General features: G+C 33.3%; 1 protein-coding gene across 4 annotated transcripts; it reads right to left on the minus strand.

Moving 5' to 3' along the window:
* Nucleotides 1-9,406: 9,406 nt before the first annotated feature.
* LOC21403611 (zinc finger CCCH domain-containing protein 38) lies at nucleotides 9,407-17,770 on the minus strand. 4 transcript variants are annotated; one of them, XM_024161982.1, is made up of 5 exons: nucleotides 17,615-17,770; nucleotides 14,797-14,947; nucleotides 13,900-14,354; nucleotides 11,164-13,474; nucleotides 9,407-10,110 (listed from the first exon to the last, which is right to left on the minus strand). In XM_024161982.1, exons 3-5 carry the CDS (start codon nucleotides 14,343-14,345, stop codon nucleotides 10,081-10,083), a joined length of 2,787 nt encoding a protein of 928 aa, XP_024017750.1. In that variant the 5' UTR covers nucleotides 14,346-14,354; nucleotides 14,797-14,947; nucleotides 17,615-17,770; the 3' UTR covers nucleotides 9,407-10,080. The 4 variants fall into 4 exon arrangements, with proteins under 4 accessions (XP_024017750.1, XP_024017748.1, XP_024017749.1 ...); XM_024161980.1 differs by having other exon boundaries at nucleotides 13,900-14,395; XM_024161981.1 differs by lacking the exon at nucleotides 14,797-14,947.
* Nucleotides 17,771-19,883: the final 2,113 nt, after the last annotated feature.

Here is a 19,883-nt window from a genome sequence, read left to right on the forward strand (position 1 = left end):
AAATGAATATATAATATAAACTGCATGCAAATGGATTCGTTCATATATATATATATATATATATATATATAACGTTTGAGAGCTTATCATATAATGTGTTGGAATTGTCAAAGTTGTTATATATATGTTGTTTATATGAAGTATTTAGCTAATTTGGCACAGTCACTAGCTAGCAAGGATTGGTGAATGGTGAGGACTATCAGGAACAATTTTCAGACTTATAAGAATGCTCCTCTATCAGATCATGAGTACTTATTATCATCTGTTTTTTTTTTTTTTTTTTTTTTGAAGAGCTATCATTAATTTGATACATGTGTGGTTTGTACACGTAATTTAGTGGTAATTTTACACTAAACTCCATCATGAGGTGTAGAATTCAAATTTCCTCAACCTCGAGTTCAAAAAAAAAAAAAAAAAAAAAAAAAAACTTGGTAGACGTCCAATGTGACTTGCAATTTATACTTAAATCCTTCATATATAACATAAATTCATTAATTAACATAGCCATAACAGAATACTGAATAGTTCTCAAGGTTTTCTTGGACAACCTTGTTAGGCCTTTTTGCCCCTTGAAAAAGTCTTGTAATTACAGACATTAACATATATAGATTTCTGGCAAGCGATATATATAATTTATATGAGATGAGTCCAATAAATTATCAACGGGAAGCCAGAATTTCACTGAAGTATACTATGGAAAAAGGTATTAATTAAGTCAAAAGGAAATTTAAGTAAAACTAGCTTGACAAATTAATAGGTGAACATAGCATACAAGGATCAAGGTGAATTAGGGTTAAGATCCAATTTCTTTTAATAATTTCTGGAAAGTACGTACGTTAGGATCAATGATTTCAACAAGTGACACCTTGCAGGCTTTTGCAACAAATTGTCAGACCAGTCTTCTGATCTCCATTAATTTTTCTTTACTGACGGGCACTGAAATCCTAGCTAGGGTTCCTTTATAATAATAATAATAATAATTATTATTATATGTGCTTTTGCTTTTTCCTTCAGTTAATCTTGTTGGATTTTTTCATCTCTGTTGCTTTTGTGGGGAATTGATGATCAAGAGCTTTAATTTGGTTGGCTTTGAAACACATGTAAAGTTTGGTCCGCATTTAAATCATGAATACCCTTTTACCAATTCAAGTCATTTGAGTATGACTTCCACATATGTGTGTGTGTGTATATAAATATACACACACACACACACACACACTATATAGAATGCTGGCTATAAATTAATAATCTAGTTTCGTCTTCCAATTTAATTTGAAATCCAACTCCCCAACTAAACTCCTCAACTTCCCATTCCCCTAATCCTATGGGAAAAAATGTGAGCAAACTAGAATAACATATTCATTTTGACTCTGATATTCATGATATATATGTATATATATGTGTGTGTCTGTATATCTACGGTCAAACCCTATCTATTAAAAATATAGATCTTGATCACTATATAGTACATATGCGATATGCCTTTCGACAGATTAGTTCATTTTAGGAATTGATATATATAGAGCCATGTTTTTCATAATGCTACAAATTTGGTCTAGGAAATTCATCTCCAATAAAGAATTAGTATATAGAGGACAAAGCTTAATTACCAAAAGAAACAAAACAAACCCTTTAGATTACTTCTTTTGGGCATGCTCAAAATGCGGTTTAAACATATATGGGCTTCACCTCTTATATAGAGCAATTTTAAAAATACCTCTTAAAATAGAGGTCTCCTTTTATTTCTATCCGTCAATATTAGCCCATATTATTTTACTTTCTAGACTAGAATAAGTCAAGGGGTCGAGTTTTTTAAAAGGAAACTTTTAATAAATTAGGTACTTAAAGAGTCAAAATCTATAATTTTCTCTTAAATTGAATTTTAAACGTCAAAATTAAGAATCATAATTTGAGTATACCTTCTAAACATGTCATATATATGATCTTGGTGATCTTCTGATGAGTTTGATGCTTATAAAATAATATATGTGCGTGAGGGTAAAATCTAGATGCCTCTACCTTGCTAAAAGATACATAATAAATAGTAGATAATATTTTATTATATCCTTCCCTGGACTTGACAATAAAAAATCTACTTGCTAAAGAAATCAATTATGCCAAGAGAAATCTAAATCAACTACACAAAGATGTACTCCAAGTGAAGATTATAAACCCTAAATATGAGCGAGTTGTGTGAAATGATATATAACCTGATCAGAACTTGATCGACCTCATCAAACGTCTAGTGATGCAAACAGATGCACCATTTTTTTTCTTAATCTTTCAGGTCTTTTTCGGCCGGATCGATCGATCATGCACCATTTTTTTTTTCTCCTCCTTTCAGGTTTATAGGTTTTTTGAAAGGGGGTTTTAGTAAGGCCTTTCTTAATCTTTTATCTAAGCAATAATATCATCGATCCTTGCCTTTCTTAGGTCTTTTGTTAGTCATTTTCTCTGCTTTAGCGCTACGCTTGTGCACCTTTTGGCGGGATTCGCTTATCTTTTACTTCTTTTGTTATTTTTTTATTTAAAATAAACTTCAATGAGGAGCTTTGTATTGGGAAAAGATAAGAATTAGGTAAGAATCTAATTGGGATGTTTTTCTCTACATCTCTGATATTGGTTATCCCTTCAACCTATTTACTTATTATAAAATAAAATAAAATAAAAAAAAGAAACGATGATCGGTTGATCAATTTTCAACGAATCATAATGACTCATATTCAAGTGATCACATGCAGGATCCAGAAATTATTATTTATGTAAATTATGTTGTTTGTAACAAATATGGACTTTAAAATTATCTTCTGTGGGTATTACTCATGTTCCCCATGTCGACATGAAGACACTTTATGTCACAATCATATATACGTTGAATTTGGAAACTTGCGGACTATCTATGATCAACTCGATGGACATAATTAGCCGGTCAAAATAATGACGATGAAGGGATACTAAAACATGAAGAATGATATATAAGATAATGATTAGAATATTGTGGCCTTGTTGGCAAGATACATACATTGATATATACTGGCTGTCTGCAAATTTATGATATAATGGATCGTTGATTTATGCTCAAAAAAAAAAAAAAAATATATATATATATATATATCAAGAGATCTAATTAGGATTTTAATGATTTCTCTCTTTTTATTAATTATATATATGTGTGTATATATATATATATATATACACACACACGCACACACATATATGCATATAGGCTGTGCCATATGTAATATGGTTCCATTATTAAGCCATTTAGGGTGCAGAAAAGATGCATGTAGGTATGGTTTTATTTTTGTTACTTTAAGCTAGCAAAATTGTAAGGGCAGACTGGCAGTAGATCATGTAATTAATTAGGCTATGGATGATCCAAAAAGGTACATAAATCTATGTATATTGAAGGAGATGTGTACGGACTATAGTCTTTAAACAGTTGAGCAAAAGGGATATATACGGCCAGTATCTAGGCTAGCTACATATATATATATATATATATTATATATATAAAGTAGAGCCGTGATCAAAGAACTCGGGATATATGCAACATTAATGGAATTTCATACGCACTTTCTCTTTTGTCTGCTGGGGACGATCGATGAATATGGTTTTTTTTTTTTTCATGGTACGAATATTCAACAATTGTCTTTAATTCCAACTAGATTGTATTCATGATTTTATATCACTTGAGCTCCTACATTAATTAGTTAAGGTAAACACACCAGAACCACCGGCCTAGATCTAGTTCACTGTTCAATTGATTAATTAATTAGGTTATAACCTCAATCAATGTAACGTGTTGTGTTTTTAATTAGGATATTTTTGGCGACGGTTTTTGAAGTTTCTTTATTATCTACGTGTGTGTGGATGTTTCATGAACAATTTTATAGAACATTAAGGGTGTAGCATTATACACAAGTAAAAAAGATGAGTTTCGTAGCGGCCCACAATGAATTAGTATAGCGGTAAAAATGTTTTTTTTTTCTTCTCTTAAGATGCGTCTAGAGTCCGATACTCCATAACCTCACTTTAAGATCCCTGTTCAACTAATGTGTTGTACGGTGTTGAGTGTGTGATGCAATAATTAAAAATTAGATTCATCTTTTGAGTAGAATTGAGTAATTAGTTCATTTCTGTTCCATTAGTGGGCCTCGGGATTTCCAAATTGACATCAAGGAACTCCTAATTTTTTCCAAAAAAAAAAAGACCATATTTATCCAGATGCATGGAAGGACTATTCTTTATTTATTTAGTTATTTATTTATTTATTTATTTTTCAAAGGTGCATGGAAGGACTATTGTGTAGACTTGATTGCATCATCAGCCTGCCTGTAAAGAAGATAAGATCGTGTGGCACAAGTGAATTAGGTCATCCTTTTTTGTTTTATTACATACAAGCGCCAACACCAAATAATATTGTTAAAATTATATATCTGCCGTTTCTACACTTGCGCATGCACAAAAGCAATCATTAATCTTGCCCCTCCTAGGGTTTTCCGGAAGACCCCTATGCATGATGTAGCAGATCACTAGTTTGTGTGCATTAATGGAATTAATATACATATATCAAGCTAATTAGTAATTAGCTGTAATAAAATAAGCATCATAATTAGTATTCATAATTTTTATTTCTTTTTAATTTTTGAACTCACAAGACGGAAACATGTCATGTAACTTTGAAGAGTGAATCAATTATCCTCTGCATGTGCATGTACATGTGTACTGTTGAAGCTAGCAAAGCTACCTAGAGCTTAACTTAACTAGACTAAGGAAAATATATCGCATATATATATGTATGTATGTATGTATGTATGTATGTATGTATGTATGTATGCAGCTAGATCATCATCATCAATATAAATTAATTAATAGGGTACGTGTGTATGATGATTTAATTCACAAGGACAGATATTGCATCAATCAATGTTAAGCCTTTAAAAAGGTGACTTGTCTATGAACTTACCTACTCAAGAAATGATCGATTCAATTCCCAGGAAAATGTAAGCTAGTTATAAAAAATTGAAGAGAAAACAACATTTAATCTCCAAGTCACGCATGGGAGTTTTCTGGAACTTTAGTAATTTATATCATTGTACATATTATGATCAAAGAAAACGCAGATTCTACAAGATATAATAAAAATCTAGCTGCTAATTAGAAACAAACTTCACTATTAATATGATAAGATTTACTGTCCCTGCTGCTGATCATTATAAATTAATTCCTTTCGAGTAAGAATTCTTTCCAAGATAAAAGCTTCTATTATTAATCTTCTACAAGAGAACCTTATTTATTTATTTATTTTTACCTCTTGTTCTAGTTTAGTTCAAAGAGCTAATTAATTAGCCTTGAATAGGAGAGATACTTTTGAGGTTTGTCACCATGTATAGAAGGGAAAAAAAAGGGGGGGAAGAGTAGGTACTTTTAGAAGTAATATTAATGGACAGGATCAGATCATCTGACTACATATGCATTTAATTTTCCATCACTGATATTATTGTCAAAAGAAAAAAAAAAAAAAAAAAAAAAAAAAAGGAGTCGTGAGATTCAACCCCATGATTCGCCCCACTTGTCCCCACCATAAATTCTTGATTATAGTGACTTGCGTGGAGATCAGAGTGAGAAAAAAATTCAAAGTTTCCCTATTTAGGAAAAGGGTAAAAGAAAAAGCGTTGTTTCCCTTGTTGGCTTTTAATGTGGACCTAAAAAAGGCTCATCGGTAACTGGATACATAAATTCTTATTCATAAAAATGATGTTCAGTAGGTGTGAGAGTTGTTTTCGATCGAGCGTATTTGACACATGAGTTTGAATCTTTAAGCCTGATTCAAATTGGTGTTTGAATATAAATATTTGGCTGAATTAGTTCTGAACTAGTTTTTTAGAACTTACCATCTTTAATTAATTTACGTATATGATTTTAAAACTTATTTACTGCCGTATAACAGAGGCTTCATTAATTACTGGCCTTTTCATGATAATTTTCATACTATCTAAACACCAGTTCTCTAGTGTAATGTTTTATTTTCTGTTTAGAGTTCAGACTAATTTATACTTCTTAATGGTAGTTTGGATTAGAGTTTAAAACACATAGATTCAGAATTTTCTGTTCAAACCTAAAATTCAAAACTGTACCAATTTAAAACCGTGAACCAATTCATATATTGAGTTCTGGGTTCAACATTTTAAGAGATGGAAAATATTAAAGAAGATTATATGATAAGGTGAAAAAGAAAAAATACTTTGCCAAGATTATTTTGCAGTTCTTAACTGTTTTATCACATTATAATTATATTAAAAATTAAAAAACATGTGAATTTAATAGAATTTAAGGGAGATTTCTGACAGAATAGATTGTAGTACTCGTGATATTCTTTTTACCCTATATAAGATACTCCAAATAGGTTTGGAAAGAGCCAAAAAAAATTTATTTTATTTTATTTTTTTTCCGTCTTTGATTCCCTGCCCTAACGTACGTAGCCATTGAGCCTAGGGGTTCTTACAAGTCACGTCTCATTCTTGTCCCTCCATTTCCATTTAAGAAACCAAAAAGCAAGCTGCTTCTGTTGCTTTGCATTCGATCCTTCTTCACAGGGAAACCAGTAATAATTCTGATTCATTTGCAGAAAAATGAAATCGACAACTCAGGCCCTAACGTACCCAGAATAATGCAAATTATTAACTTGTCATTTGATATATACAAACATATACACACACATACATACATATATATATATATATGTATAGTACAAAATCGGGGGACGTGGAAAAAAGACAATCTAGTTAATTTGCAAGTCCCGATGAAAGGGCTTATATATGCATGAGCTATATATGAATATATACTTCTAGTAGCGTCTCGGCTTCACCAAAGAATGTGCGGTTGAAACTACATCCTCTATACTTGGAACTTTTTTAATCCCTTTTTAATCCGTGTACATATTAAGATAAATCACGATATACGAGAACATATAACGACGTGCTTCTTTTGATGTTTTATCCCGTTTGCTTTTGGTTTTGGGTTTTGTTAACCTTTCTTAGGCTTTTATGTTTTAGTTAATGGTTAGTCCTTTTTTCTAATCAAACTTAACATTGAAACTGATCTCTAGAACTTAAAATCGCATACTATATACCCTATATTTATATAGCGAAAAAGAAGGCATATGTCTGATCATTTGGGATTATCTTAAATTTTATTTAGTAGTTTTATCTCTGCTAATTAGAAACGGGATCATCAATATCTTCTAAATCAACACATGTATTTGAAAGAACAATATCAACCTCCTTATTTATAAAGTGGTTGAGAATTCTGGTAAAAGTGTAACGGCTGAAATATCTACCACTGAATTAACTCCATCAATATGATCCTTATTATATTACTACCGATGTTGTCAATTGCATGCATGTAGGGAGCAAGGAAAGCTGTAGCAGTAACTAAGGAAAGTAACCATCTATTTTTCAATTGTAAATTTGTATCCTTACGTCACGTGAAAACTCAAATTATTCCTACCTTATTCTGTTGGTGATTCAGTAATAATAAAGTACAAAAACATTACTTGAACAGTCAAACTATTTGATGAAACCCTATCCTTAATTAATTTACAAACTATAATATGGTGGCATCTTTGAAGCAACATTAATTGGTTTAGCAGTAACGAAGAATGCTAGATTTACATATCTTCGGTATTATATGATTAGCAGATGCTATATTAGACTAAATTGTGGTTTGTACTCACATCTATATCACAGTCAAATAATTGAAAGTTCGCGTAATTATAATATTGGTAGTATAGAATATATGGGGGGGTTTCAATAAAAGGTAAATATAGAATATGCATTGGAGCTCATAAATGTACTTGGCCCTGTGCATTGATGCATTAAATGATGGACTTTGGTAAGCAAATTAAAACAAAATTACACAAGATTATCTCACGTATGAACGAGTATGGATATGGTTGGTTGGTTTCAATAAATTGATTGGGGAATTTGAGGCGGGAATTTGCTTGTTATTGGATGCCAAATATTGTAATGTACCCGTAGGTTTTATCCTAGTTGCCACTTCTTGTCAAGAAAAAAAAACAAAAAGGTATGGTTTCTTGGTAAAAATGCGTGTAGGACAAACAAAAATTTTTAGGTTTTATCTGATTTGCTATATACTAATTATGATATCTTCCCAATAATGTTTCTGACAACGATGTAATGAAATGTCCTTTTTTTTTTTTGTAAGATGTAATGAAATGTTCAAACCTTTGTTTGCAACGAGTAGAGTAAGACGTAATGAAATGTTCAAACCTTTGTTTGCAAAAAGTAAAAAATGGTTCTTGAAAACTAATATTTAGTTTGAATGATTCTGATTTAAGGTTTGAATTTTGATGTTATGTTTTAAACCAGAACCACATCAAAAAATAAAACCACCTCTCTTTTGATTTTGGATGGTTTAAACTTTTGATTCTGATTCCGGTTCCAGAACCACCTCAAAAAATAAAACCAGCCAAATTCAAACCATAAATCATAGTTCTAATTTTAAAACTAAAATGACCTTAATTTAAACCCTCATATTAATGTTTGGTATATGCTTTGGAATTACTCTTTGGTGGATAATTGTTCATGACATAGTGGGTGATGAAAGTACGGAACAAAGTTATGTATCGGGTCCAACTCATGAAGTGGTAGAAACTATAAAATAGTTCACACTTCACATGAAAAAAAAAAAAAAATCACTAGAAATGCCATGGTTTTTTTTTTTTTTTTTTTAATTCTTGAATTCTTTTTATTCGATTCCTATGTCCACTTATTCATGTCTTTTTTAACATCACTACAACAATAATATATTAGATCAACTAAAATTTTAATTAGACTCCTATATCCACTTATTCATGTCTTTTTTAACATCCCTACAATAATAATATACCACATCAATTAAAAAACCATGTCAATTAAATATTATGCCATATTTACTAAAATTTCGGAATCTGAATTATTGACTATATCGCATTCAATGACTACTAAGTTCTCGTTTTTTCCTATAACCTGCTCATGCTTTACTTATGAACTCTAAACATTTAAAGACATGTTTGTCAAACCATAATGAATGCAATGAAAAAACGATAATTGAATTGAAAAGGGAAGTAAATAAAGCAGAGAATGAATTTTTTTTTTTTCTTTTTCCTTCGAAAGGAAGAACAATATTCATCCATTTTTAGTGCTTAATTTGTCTATTAGAAAGTGGAATGATAAAAAGTGCTCTTTTTAATAAAAATAAACTATTGGCCAATAATAGTATTATAGTTAAACAAGAAATTCCAAGTTAATTCATATTTTTGTTGATTTTGCTTATATAAATCCAAAAGTAGCTAGCAGAACTTGATGAATAATCCATTGTGATATTATAGTATATATCCAAGTGGGAAAGTTCAATATATAAGGTCGTTTGGTTTCGTCAAGCAGCCCTTTGTCCATGCTGTCGGCTATTTCTTACACGGAAGAACAGCACATTTGCATGCATAATGTGATAATAATACATTTTCTTTCTTTGACCATTTTGAAAGTCTTCTAGGTTAACGTACTCAAGAGGCAGACACACTTTCAAAAGGATAAAAGCAAGAAATTCTGCCCGAGTGAGGTCAAGCTAGAGTTTAACATGTAACAAATGAAACATAAAAATAAGAAGTCCAATCTCCCTCCATAGAATATTACCGGGGTTACGGCCATTTCGACACGGGTTGGCCCCACACATTGCGGAAGAACCTACCTCCGACGTTGGAGCTCACGGAGCTCCTCGACATTTTTAGGTAAAGATTATCCAATCCCTGCAAAACTGATTACTAAGAAGCACTATAAAATGCCCATACTCAAATGCTGAAAGTTTATCCAAATACTAAAAATCCAAACACAAAGCTATAATATCTACCATTTTTAGTTCTAAGTTTTACCTGACCATGTTAACAAACATTAAGAAACATATAAAACTGGGAATTTTGTAGGAGTGCAGAAGCATAAAATACAAATGCACTGTCATGACAGCTTTGCTTTATGGTACAGGGAACATATAAATAGAAATTTGAATTTGATGTCTCGTTTAGCCCTTCTGATTTTTTTCCACGTATGCCTGCAACAACCGAATAAAGGAATGAATACTTACAACATGATCTTAGAAGAAAATTAAAATACAAATAAATGGCTAAAGAAGAAGTGTAGAGAGCAACTAATTAAAAAACTGTGAGCCTACCATTGGCACAAAACAGCATAACAAACAGCCATTTGGCAATTCAGCAAACAAAACATAACAAAAAAGTCCTACCACAAACTTGCAAGTTGCAGAGGCAACATAAAAAGAGGCACTTGCATAAAAAGGTACTAAAAGAGACGAAAGTAAATTTAATGACAATGACAGTAACTAAAGGTCGATTCTAAAGAATAGTTCGGTTTGAGTGGACCATAACATTCAAGCGGAAGGTCCTGATTTTGAATCCACCAAAAGGTCACCCACATGGAATTTAGACCAGCTTTTGATACCTATTGACTTACCAGCATCATGTGGGCCGGCGGAGGTTGGGCTCACCATAAGATGAGAAAAACCTCAAAAACACGAGAAAAAGGACTAAAGTACAAAGAGTGAATTCTAAATTTTTCAACTAATCTAAACCACATTGCACTCTTTCACAAACAAATACTTCGATAAGGCTTTTGAGACTCTGTCGGGCTACATAATGTAGAGCATCATCCCATTCTAGATCACAACTAACAACAAAATAATGAAGTAAAACAATAATGCCTAAATAAATAATTTTAAAAAAGCTATGTACAAGTGTGTGCATGTGCGCAAGCATGTTTGCATGCGTAGAGACCGAGAGACAGAGAGAAATAGAGAGAGTTTTCTAGTTAAAGCAATTTACAAGAGGATAGAGTTGAATACTAAGTTATAAACAGGGTCTGGATAATAGCAAAAGTGAATACTAAGTTATAAACAGGGTCAGGATAATAGAAAAAGTGAACAATAATAAACATTATGTATAATTACAAAGATTTTGTTGCGACATAAGACGACAAAGCCAACTTCAGTTTGAGTAAATAACATTACAACGTTATAATAGACATTACTTCGGAATTTGTAGGTAACATTCACGTGTGCACATAATGGGAAATTGTGAAAAGCACTCACCTGTACAAGTTTTGTAAGCTTTGGCTTTGAAAATGACAGATAATGATCGATCTTCTCTTGCGTTTGGGGAATATTAGCCCCCTGCATAGTACTCGTCACTTTGTCGACCACCTTCTTCACTATGTTTTTGTAAGCATCTTTATCAATTTGACCCTCTTTCCATGTTGGTTTTAGAAGCTCTTTAACAAACTCCACGAGTGCAAATTTAAATGCACGGCTTCCCTTTGAGTCCTTGCTTTTCTTGCCGTCATTAGCCCCTTCTTTATCTACCCCATCCACAGGATCACCGTCTTCGACTTTCCTATTTTCTTCCAGTGCTTTCTTGTTATCCCCAGAACCCAGTTCATTCTTTCCCTTGCTAAAATCGGAACTCACATTTGGCTCCAGTGTAGTCAAACCCTGCATCTCCTGCTTGGGTTCTTCTACTAAATCACCAGGCTGTTTGGAATCCAAACCTAATGCCCCAGACAAGGGCTGTGGATTTAGGTTTTGTAATTGCATTTCAGATCTTCCATATGAAACACTTGTCTTCATAGTGGTATTTGGTAAGACACCCGAAGGACTGTTACTGATTTCAGGCCTTTTAGATTCTGTGCTTGCTTGTCTAGGATCATAATGCTTATGTGGCACAATGGCTGGATCTGGTTGAACACTAGATGTAGAAACTGGAAAAACAAGCGCTTCGGTGTTGGCAAAGGACGGGGCACCCGTTGAGTTGTTGGAATTAAGAGCTGCATAAAGTTGTGGAAGTTGCTGTCCATTTCCCAATAACTGCACAAGCGAAGCTGAAAGATTGGTAAGGTTGGTGAGTTGTTCACCACTTCCTATATTCTGAGTTGGAGCAATTCTAGAATTAACTAATGATGTTTTTGCATCCAGAAACTCTGGTTTTGTAGTGGAATTTGCCTCTATGGATGGTGCGCTATTTTGTGGATTTTTTAGAATTCCTCCTTGAGGTACAGTTGGGATCACTACTTGACTTTGCCCAGTTGTGTTCAAGCTTGAAAAAGGAAAAACACTCGCACACTGGACATTCTGGTCAAAACTTTGAGTTGGTGTAATATTAGCAGAGATGTTTAGGTCAGCACGTGAACTGACAGCTTTTATAACTGCACTATTGTCATCATATTGCAATGCCGTAGCAGTGTCATCCCTCAAATCATGCTTTGGCGGAAAGAAAGATTTATCAACTATCATCGGTGGTACGACCGAGGCAGCAACATTGATTTGACCTGTTGCCTCTCGATTAACATTCTGTTTGCTAGTAGTTAAAGACATGTCATTGAAAGATTCAGAATACGGAGGAATGCGACTCTGCTCTTCTTTCACAGTACGATTCGCAGATGAGACTGTGTAGTTCCAATCAGGAGACATATCCATACCACCAAGCCATTTCTCAGCATGTCTTGATTCATGAAGACCCGTGCTAACTCCTGCATTATCTGGCTTCCACTGAAGGGCTTCCTTCTCATTGTTTTTAGCTGCTGCACAACTACTAGTTGGATCAGCATTAGTAGTACTCTCATTATTCACACTACTTCTCAATCTATCATTCATAGACCAACCAGTAGAACTTGAATCTCGTGTACAGATATTTCTATTTATGTCCTCATTCAACTTTGCCGCATCTGGCACAATAACTGTATCATTCCATTTTGAACCATGACCATCAAACACCCGGTTAACATCATCTGGTTTGCGACCTGAGGCCCACCTATCTTGTGATTTCCTATCAGGACTTTCATAGGGCTGACTATGATGAGAAAACCGACAATGCCTCCCGTTACGACAGTTTCCTGCAGCGAAAAACTTGCAAGGAATATCACTAGTCCTACGGAATTCGTGCTCAACACCTCGCTCAGCAGAATTATCTCTTTTCATTCTGTCATTTTCCTTGTCTCTACTCACCTCGTTAGAATACCCTTTGCTGAATCCATCTGACACACCATGATGCTCAAACCTGCAAGATGCCCCCCTCCGGCACCTTCCTTTCACAAAATCATTACAAGGCACAGAAGGACGTCCACTCCTTAATGGGTAGTCTCTAGTATCAAGATTGGAATATTTTGAGCTTGTACCTTTCCTATGTCTACTATCCCAGTAATCATCATAATCTTCATTACCCTCGTGAAGAAACATACAATGGTTTCCTCTCCTGCATCTCCCAGCAATAAAGTCTTTACACAATTGACTGGATACTCCAGATCTGCTTCTACTTCTATCAGGAAACCCTGATTCTCTCCTGAGACTACGAACAGGACTCCTGCTCCTACCCCTACTCTTGCTCCTACTCCGGCTTCTGCTCCTATCCCTGCATGTAGTAGCCATTAACAAGGCAAGAAAAGGAAAATTCAATCCAAAATGACTAGAAAAGCTGAGTGCAACGATCCCTTGTAAAATACCAAACTAAAAAACTCCATGAGATCAAAAAGCAAAACTTCTCAATAACACAAAGTGTAAAACTTCTGAATGTGAATCCATGAAAAATTAGCCAAGTAATGTCGTTCCTTGGTTGGAGAAACAAAGTTCACATAAAGGGCGAAGAATCACATTTAATGGAAACAAAGATAATGAACATGTATCCATTTAAATGAAAGGAGCAACAGTATGCTGCTATAAAAAAACAACTTATATCACATCTAAATAGCTGATACATTAGATTAGATTAAAATAAAAAAAATTTAAAAAAAAAGGCCACCCAAGAACTTGATATATCATGATTGAAGTAGAACCGACCTCAGTGACCTGCTCCAGCCACTTTTAGGAGATTGACTAGGATGTTGATGTCTCCATTCATCAAGACCCGGAGACATTCTTGTACCATAATCTTCATTGGCATCCCATGCCATGGACTCTTCTACATATCTCTTGTCATCCTTATATGCCATGGACTCTTCTACGTATCTCTTGTCATCCTTATCAATATTCTCATTCTTATGTGAACCTCGGGATTCTCTAGATGGAAGTACTGAATCACGCTTAGATCTTAGATCATTTGTTTCTAAAGCAGACCACTTTGAACCATTATTGCCAACAAGCTCCGGAGACTGCCATCCATGCCCTGATTCTCTGGGATAAAATGACCTACCTGATTTTCCATGCCAGCTATCATCTTGAGCATTCTCATCATCAAATTGAGCCTGGTCCCATTTAGAAGAGCGTTTCCTTCCACTTCCACTCATTTCTCAGGCCTGAAGGAGCACTATTGTTAGTAGACCATATGCAGGACAATCTGAAGGTACGAGGAAACAACAAACAAATCAGTCTCAGTGACTTGATACATCCATGCTCCTTTTTTTCCCCTTGAGTATGATATAAAATATTATTTATACGGTGGTAATAAATTTTGTATCTACAAGTTTGAAATTATTCCAAAGCAACTCATGGAAAAGCAACATATGAAGTTTGTTACTTACAATTTGAAACAGAAAAACAATTAAAAGATGAACAATAACCACTCTACAAAGCATAAACGAATGAAGTACAAAAGTTTATAATTCAATCAAAAAATCAAACAAAAGATAATGACAAGACAATGCCAAAAATTTACCTTCAGAAAACAAAACAAGTTGAGAAAAATTTACATGTTTGACTCGAGAAAAAATAACAATTCAAATGTTTGACTTGACCAACCTGTTTGACTTGACCAACCACAGTGATTTTAGTCAATATTATGATTCTACGTATTACGGATTAGTATTTAGCCTTTGCCTTGGAGAAAATGCCTTCTTTTTTCCTTCCATGTAAGGTCCACTCCTATCGGTAAAATGCAAGGCTTTTTTTTCTGGCAAAAGTTAAATGCTGGATTATGCATAGTAGGACCTTATACCTCCAATTGGAAACATTATCGGCATACAGTGAACATCAAGGAAAAAAATTGACAAGTTCAAGAGAATGAAATGTAAGAGGCTAATAAATACGAACTAGAGCAACATAATTTCATTACAAGCATTTTTTTATAAAAATGGAAATAACAGGACCAGGCTTCAAAATAACACCAACTAATATTCTAATTTAGAAAAGTGCTTAATCACATAAAGCTGTATGATAAAAGTAGAAAATTCTCCCATTGGATCAACATTGACATCTTAATTAGGGCAAGACAAATCTCTTAGAAATCACATACAAAAGCCCATTGAATTATCATGAAATACTAAAACGTTTTCGCAATTACAGGAAGTTGACTCAACACTTGAATACTAACAATTCAGATGCCCGATAGCAGCAGTAACTGAAAAACAATACACTGCCCCCTCAACTTTTTGGAAATATCCTACACCATATTCTAAGGTACAGAATTGATTTGCCTCTTAGAATCACAAAAAGATTTTACAAGGCATGGCTCATTGCTTCAATATCTTTGAATGTATGATTCCAAACGACATAGTACTAAATGTCAGTTTGCCATGCAGGCACGCACATTTGACAAAGAACAAAGATTGATATTGCCTGAAAAATCCACCAGATTTGAGTTCTTATAAATGCCTGTCTTGTGTAATATCTATATCTAAAGTATTGTTAATAACCTCGAGCCAAATTGACCACAAAGCAATAAGACATTTCCAAGTCTATCTCCAATAATCTCAGATATCACCCAACTGGCTACATGCTCGCTTCAAACGCATGGCACTTTTGCCTATGGAAAGCGATTTCATTGTGCATACTGATACTCTAGTATGAATCAAGCATCTCCTCTTGCCATTTTTATGCGACCAAATCCGACATGCTTCTTTTTAGAAGCATATCTAACATGGTTTTTCATGAATGAGCAATTACAAATATTGCACATGAAGACTCCAATAACTAATAAGTTGATGCTTTCAGGGTTGTCTCCTACTTCATCATAATATTGATGAAATTTACTCCCAAGCTTGATGCATTCTCTTTCCCAAGTATTTTAATATTTCATTTCCATCTCCAAACCTCTTTTCGAAATCCCCACTAAAAATTTCACAGATCCATTAACATGTGCTAATATCCAATGTTGCTCTTGTAAAAGGACAAAATGCCATTGCAATCAGTTACTTTTTGGATGAACTTTGAAGTCCTTCCACACAGTGGACCCATGAAAGCACTGCAGAAAATTATATTTGACATTAGCACTCCTACGATACACATAGAGCTAAGACACACTAGACTATCTATAGTAACACCAGTCTCTGCGGACCCAAGTAACGTGCCCAAGTGCATGGATGAAACCTTAAACAAACGATTTGACAACTCTAACCAAACAAAATAGGCAATATCAAACAACTTTTTAACTGATAATAGAAACAAGACAAGCATCATACATAACTAAAATCAAATACTACATTAGAAGATGGAATGCAAATACCATCCTTAACAAGAGTTTACATACTCAAATGAAACAATCATTAATGAAAACCATGTTAGAGCTGAATTACCATGCCTGCAATGTATCCTTAAAGTATTCATTATTTTAGTACATTCTTACAAAGCAAAGACTACGTAACGATAAAGAAACTAGTAGACAAAGAAACATAGCAAAAACAAACACGTTCTTGTCAACTGATCTAATCATTCCAGTTTAACAAAATGGGGAAAAAATTGCAAATCCTAAACTATGTCTTCCTTGTACACAACAAAGTGGGAAAAATCAAAATATCACTCCATCAAACGCACCTATACATATGTGGTTGGGCGTATGTCAACGTGATGCTAAATATCTCAAAACCTATCAAACATCCTATACCTTATATACTAAATCAAAATAAGTTTCGCATGGCAGTTTCACATGCACGCGAAACGTTTTCTTTTTGTTTTTTTCTTGCCTTCCACTAGGTTTTTTTTTTTTTTTTTTTTTCACTTTTTACTTTTTACTTCTTTCTTTGCTTATATTTTAAAACTTTCCTCTCTTCTTTCTTTTTTCTACCCTTTTTACATTCTTCTCTTTTTGCCCTACTATACATTTTTTTCTTGTCTTCCTCTTTTTTTTCTTTTCATTCTTATCCTTTTTATCCTATTATACATTTTCTTTTACTTCTCCAAATGAGACCCTAATAAATATATTTTTCCTTTTTACCGGATTCACATACACGCGCGGTTTCAACTAATATATGTGTGTGTATATTTATGTATATAAATATATAAAAACCATTTTCTTACTGTTCAAGCTTCAAATCGTGAGAAAAGGATTGGACAAACCAATTCTTAAAAACTTAAAATTTTCAAATAATCGAAAAGTTTTCAACTTGCAACTCTTATCGTACGCTCTAACAAAAAGACCTAAAAAGCCCTAATTTTCTCTCTAAATCTCGAAAGCCTAGAACGCAACAACACTGATTAAACAAACTCGAATCGAGCATAAACGAACAAGGACAGAAAAGCAAAGAGGAAAAAGGACTAATAACAGAACCCTAAAGACCAATCGAGTAGAACATGTAAAGAAGTTTTTGCAAAAAAAAAAAAAAAAAAAAAAAAAGAGACTTACTTGTGAAAGAAAATGTTCAGAGAGAGAGAAAAACAGCCATGGCGAAGAAAAGCAGAAACCCTAGAGTGCGAGTGCGAGCCGACAATGGGATTGAGAGACTTCCCGTTGTGTCTCGAGTGAAGTCTTCAACTCAGAAAACACACCAAAATAAAATAAAATTAGTTTTGTTTTTCTTTTTTTCCTTCTTATTTTGGGGATATTTTATAACGAATGAATCTCTTGGTCGTTTTTCTTTTTTCTTTTTTTAACTGGTCAGTTCGCTAGATTGCTCATCACTATTGTCGTATGCGGATTGCCGACCCCACTGTTTCTTTAGAAAGCGGACCCCACTTGCAAGTTATTTTAACTTTTGCCCCTGAGGATCAAGAGTTGTCTAACTTTAGCCCTGACAAATCAATAGGTAGCATGTTGCACCCCCGAAGTTTGCTTTTGTCACATAAAGGACCTTTTTGTTAGTGAGGAGTTGCTTTTTGGAATGTTATCATCACGTATGAGTATATGATTTTCTTTTAAAAGGAAGATAGTAAAATTATAAGGGAATGTTTACGATTGTCATTTAGGTCTAATAAATCTCAAAAAACTTTCCCCCTTTTTTTTGTTTGATGCATGTTGCGTGATTTTTATGCTCGTAAGTGCACCTGCCACAATCAAATAATAAAGAGTGAATAAGAGTGTCGATTCTACGAAGATTAAATCATCGATAATAGAATGTAAAAGTCACCTCAAACACCAAATTTGATAAAAGAATCAACTAACTACAATTCAATAAACTAATTGGACCGAAAGGAAGCAATGTAAATGCAGCAAGAAATAGTAAAGATAATGATAATGCAGCTATAGATCTTAATTCAATGATTAAATGGGTTAGGACTATTGATTTCACCTTAGTTGTAAGTCAGGCCTTAATGCTACAGGAATGCTACAGGAATGCTACAACATTTTTAATCCAGTTAATTGAAACTTAATTTTTGCATAAAATTCTTCCGAATTAATTATGACTTAAATTCTTCAAACCATTTTCAGCATATTCCTATGTGAATCTAGTTCTCAGATTACAGATTTCAGTACTGGTTCCATTTAGTTATGCAAGATGAATAATATATTCCTATACCATTCACAAATCAACAAACTTAAACAAGCATATTGAACTTGCATCATCTATGTTAGATCCAACTTAAATTAACCTTTTCAGTATTAATCTAAGTCTTGTATCCTATAGTTGATGGTTAGACAAAAATAGAAATAAGCATTAAACATACACAGATGAACATGAATAAAAACTCAAGCAACTTAGAAATTAACCATCATCCGTACAATCTTAGTTCCATTAACAATCCTAACTAAGAACAACTTAGTTTGTGGTTGAATTCGCAGAAACCAAATTCTCAGTATAATTCATTGTTCAACTGTAACGACCCATCACGGATCGTCATAGTTATCTTAACTTTCAAACATTTACCTCTTAAAGAATGCGGAAAATTATTAACCTTGAAACACTTTACTTTGAATGACTTAAAGAAAAGCCTAATTTTTTTAAAAAAATATATTATCTTTAAAATTTTTGAACTTCCTCAAGGAAAAATAAAATAACCTTCGGTTCAACTTAATTATTAAAATCTATAAAGTCTAAAATATTCTTCAAATCAAAACCACCATAAACCAAAATTCCAAAACAATAAAAGTATAAAGTAAAAACTTTGTTTAACATTACACACTTTCATCCCATGATCATTTCTCCCGTTTTCCTATTACACATAGCTCGCATCCGCTCCAATATTCTCCATGGCTACATCTTACCCTTTAGATTGTCTGCAACATGAAATAACTTATATAAGCAAGGGCTTAGTAAGACACTTAATTCTCACAACTTTAAATGAACATTTTTATTCATTAAGAATAAACATCATCATGAGAATAATTATTTTTAAACATGTTTAAACTTTAAAATCCATCATATATTGGGCCTGACGTTGTACCATCATAGCGCGCTAGCCACGGAAAGCATGGGGTAGCAAATCTCATACCAACCGTGGCAATAAGACCGCTCACCGGTCAAATTAAGGGTGTACAACGCCATTTAAAAACATAAAAATACATATATACGTTTTTCTTCAAAACGTCATCATAAGAGGATTTATTAAAAATGTCATGTAACACCCTGAAGAATTAATTGAGATTAATTAAGGTAATTGAGATTATTAGTGTGCCTAATCTGATTTAATTAATTGAGTTAAATAATTCTAAGGTATTTAAATTATTCACAGTAATT

Source organism: Morus notabilis, unplaced genomic scaffold, assembly GCF_000414095.1.
Source record: "Morus notabilis unplaced genomic scaffold, ASM41409v2 Scaffold698, whole genome shotgun sequence".
NCBI classification, from domain to species: domain Eukaryota; kingdom Viridiplantae; phylum Streptophyta; class Magnoliopsida; order Rosales; family Moraceae; genus Morus; species Morus notabilis.

Excerpts from the sequence above, each read along its gene's own strand:
- LOC21403611 (XM_024161981.1), bottom strand. The coding sequence starts at position 14,345 with ATGAGTGGAAGTGGAAGGAAACGCTCTTCTAAATGGGACCAGGCTCAA. Across the intron at positions 13,475-13,899 it reads GGCTGGAGCAGGTCACTGAG|GGATAGGAGCAGAAGCCGGA; the intron begins GTCGGTTCTACT and ends TACTACATGCAG. Across the intron at positions 10,111-11,163 it reads AGCTTACAAAACTTGTACAG|GCATACGTGGAAAAAAATCA; the intron begins GTGAGTGCTTTT and ends CGGTTGTTGCAG.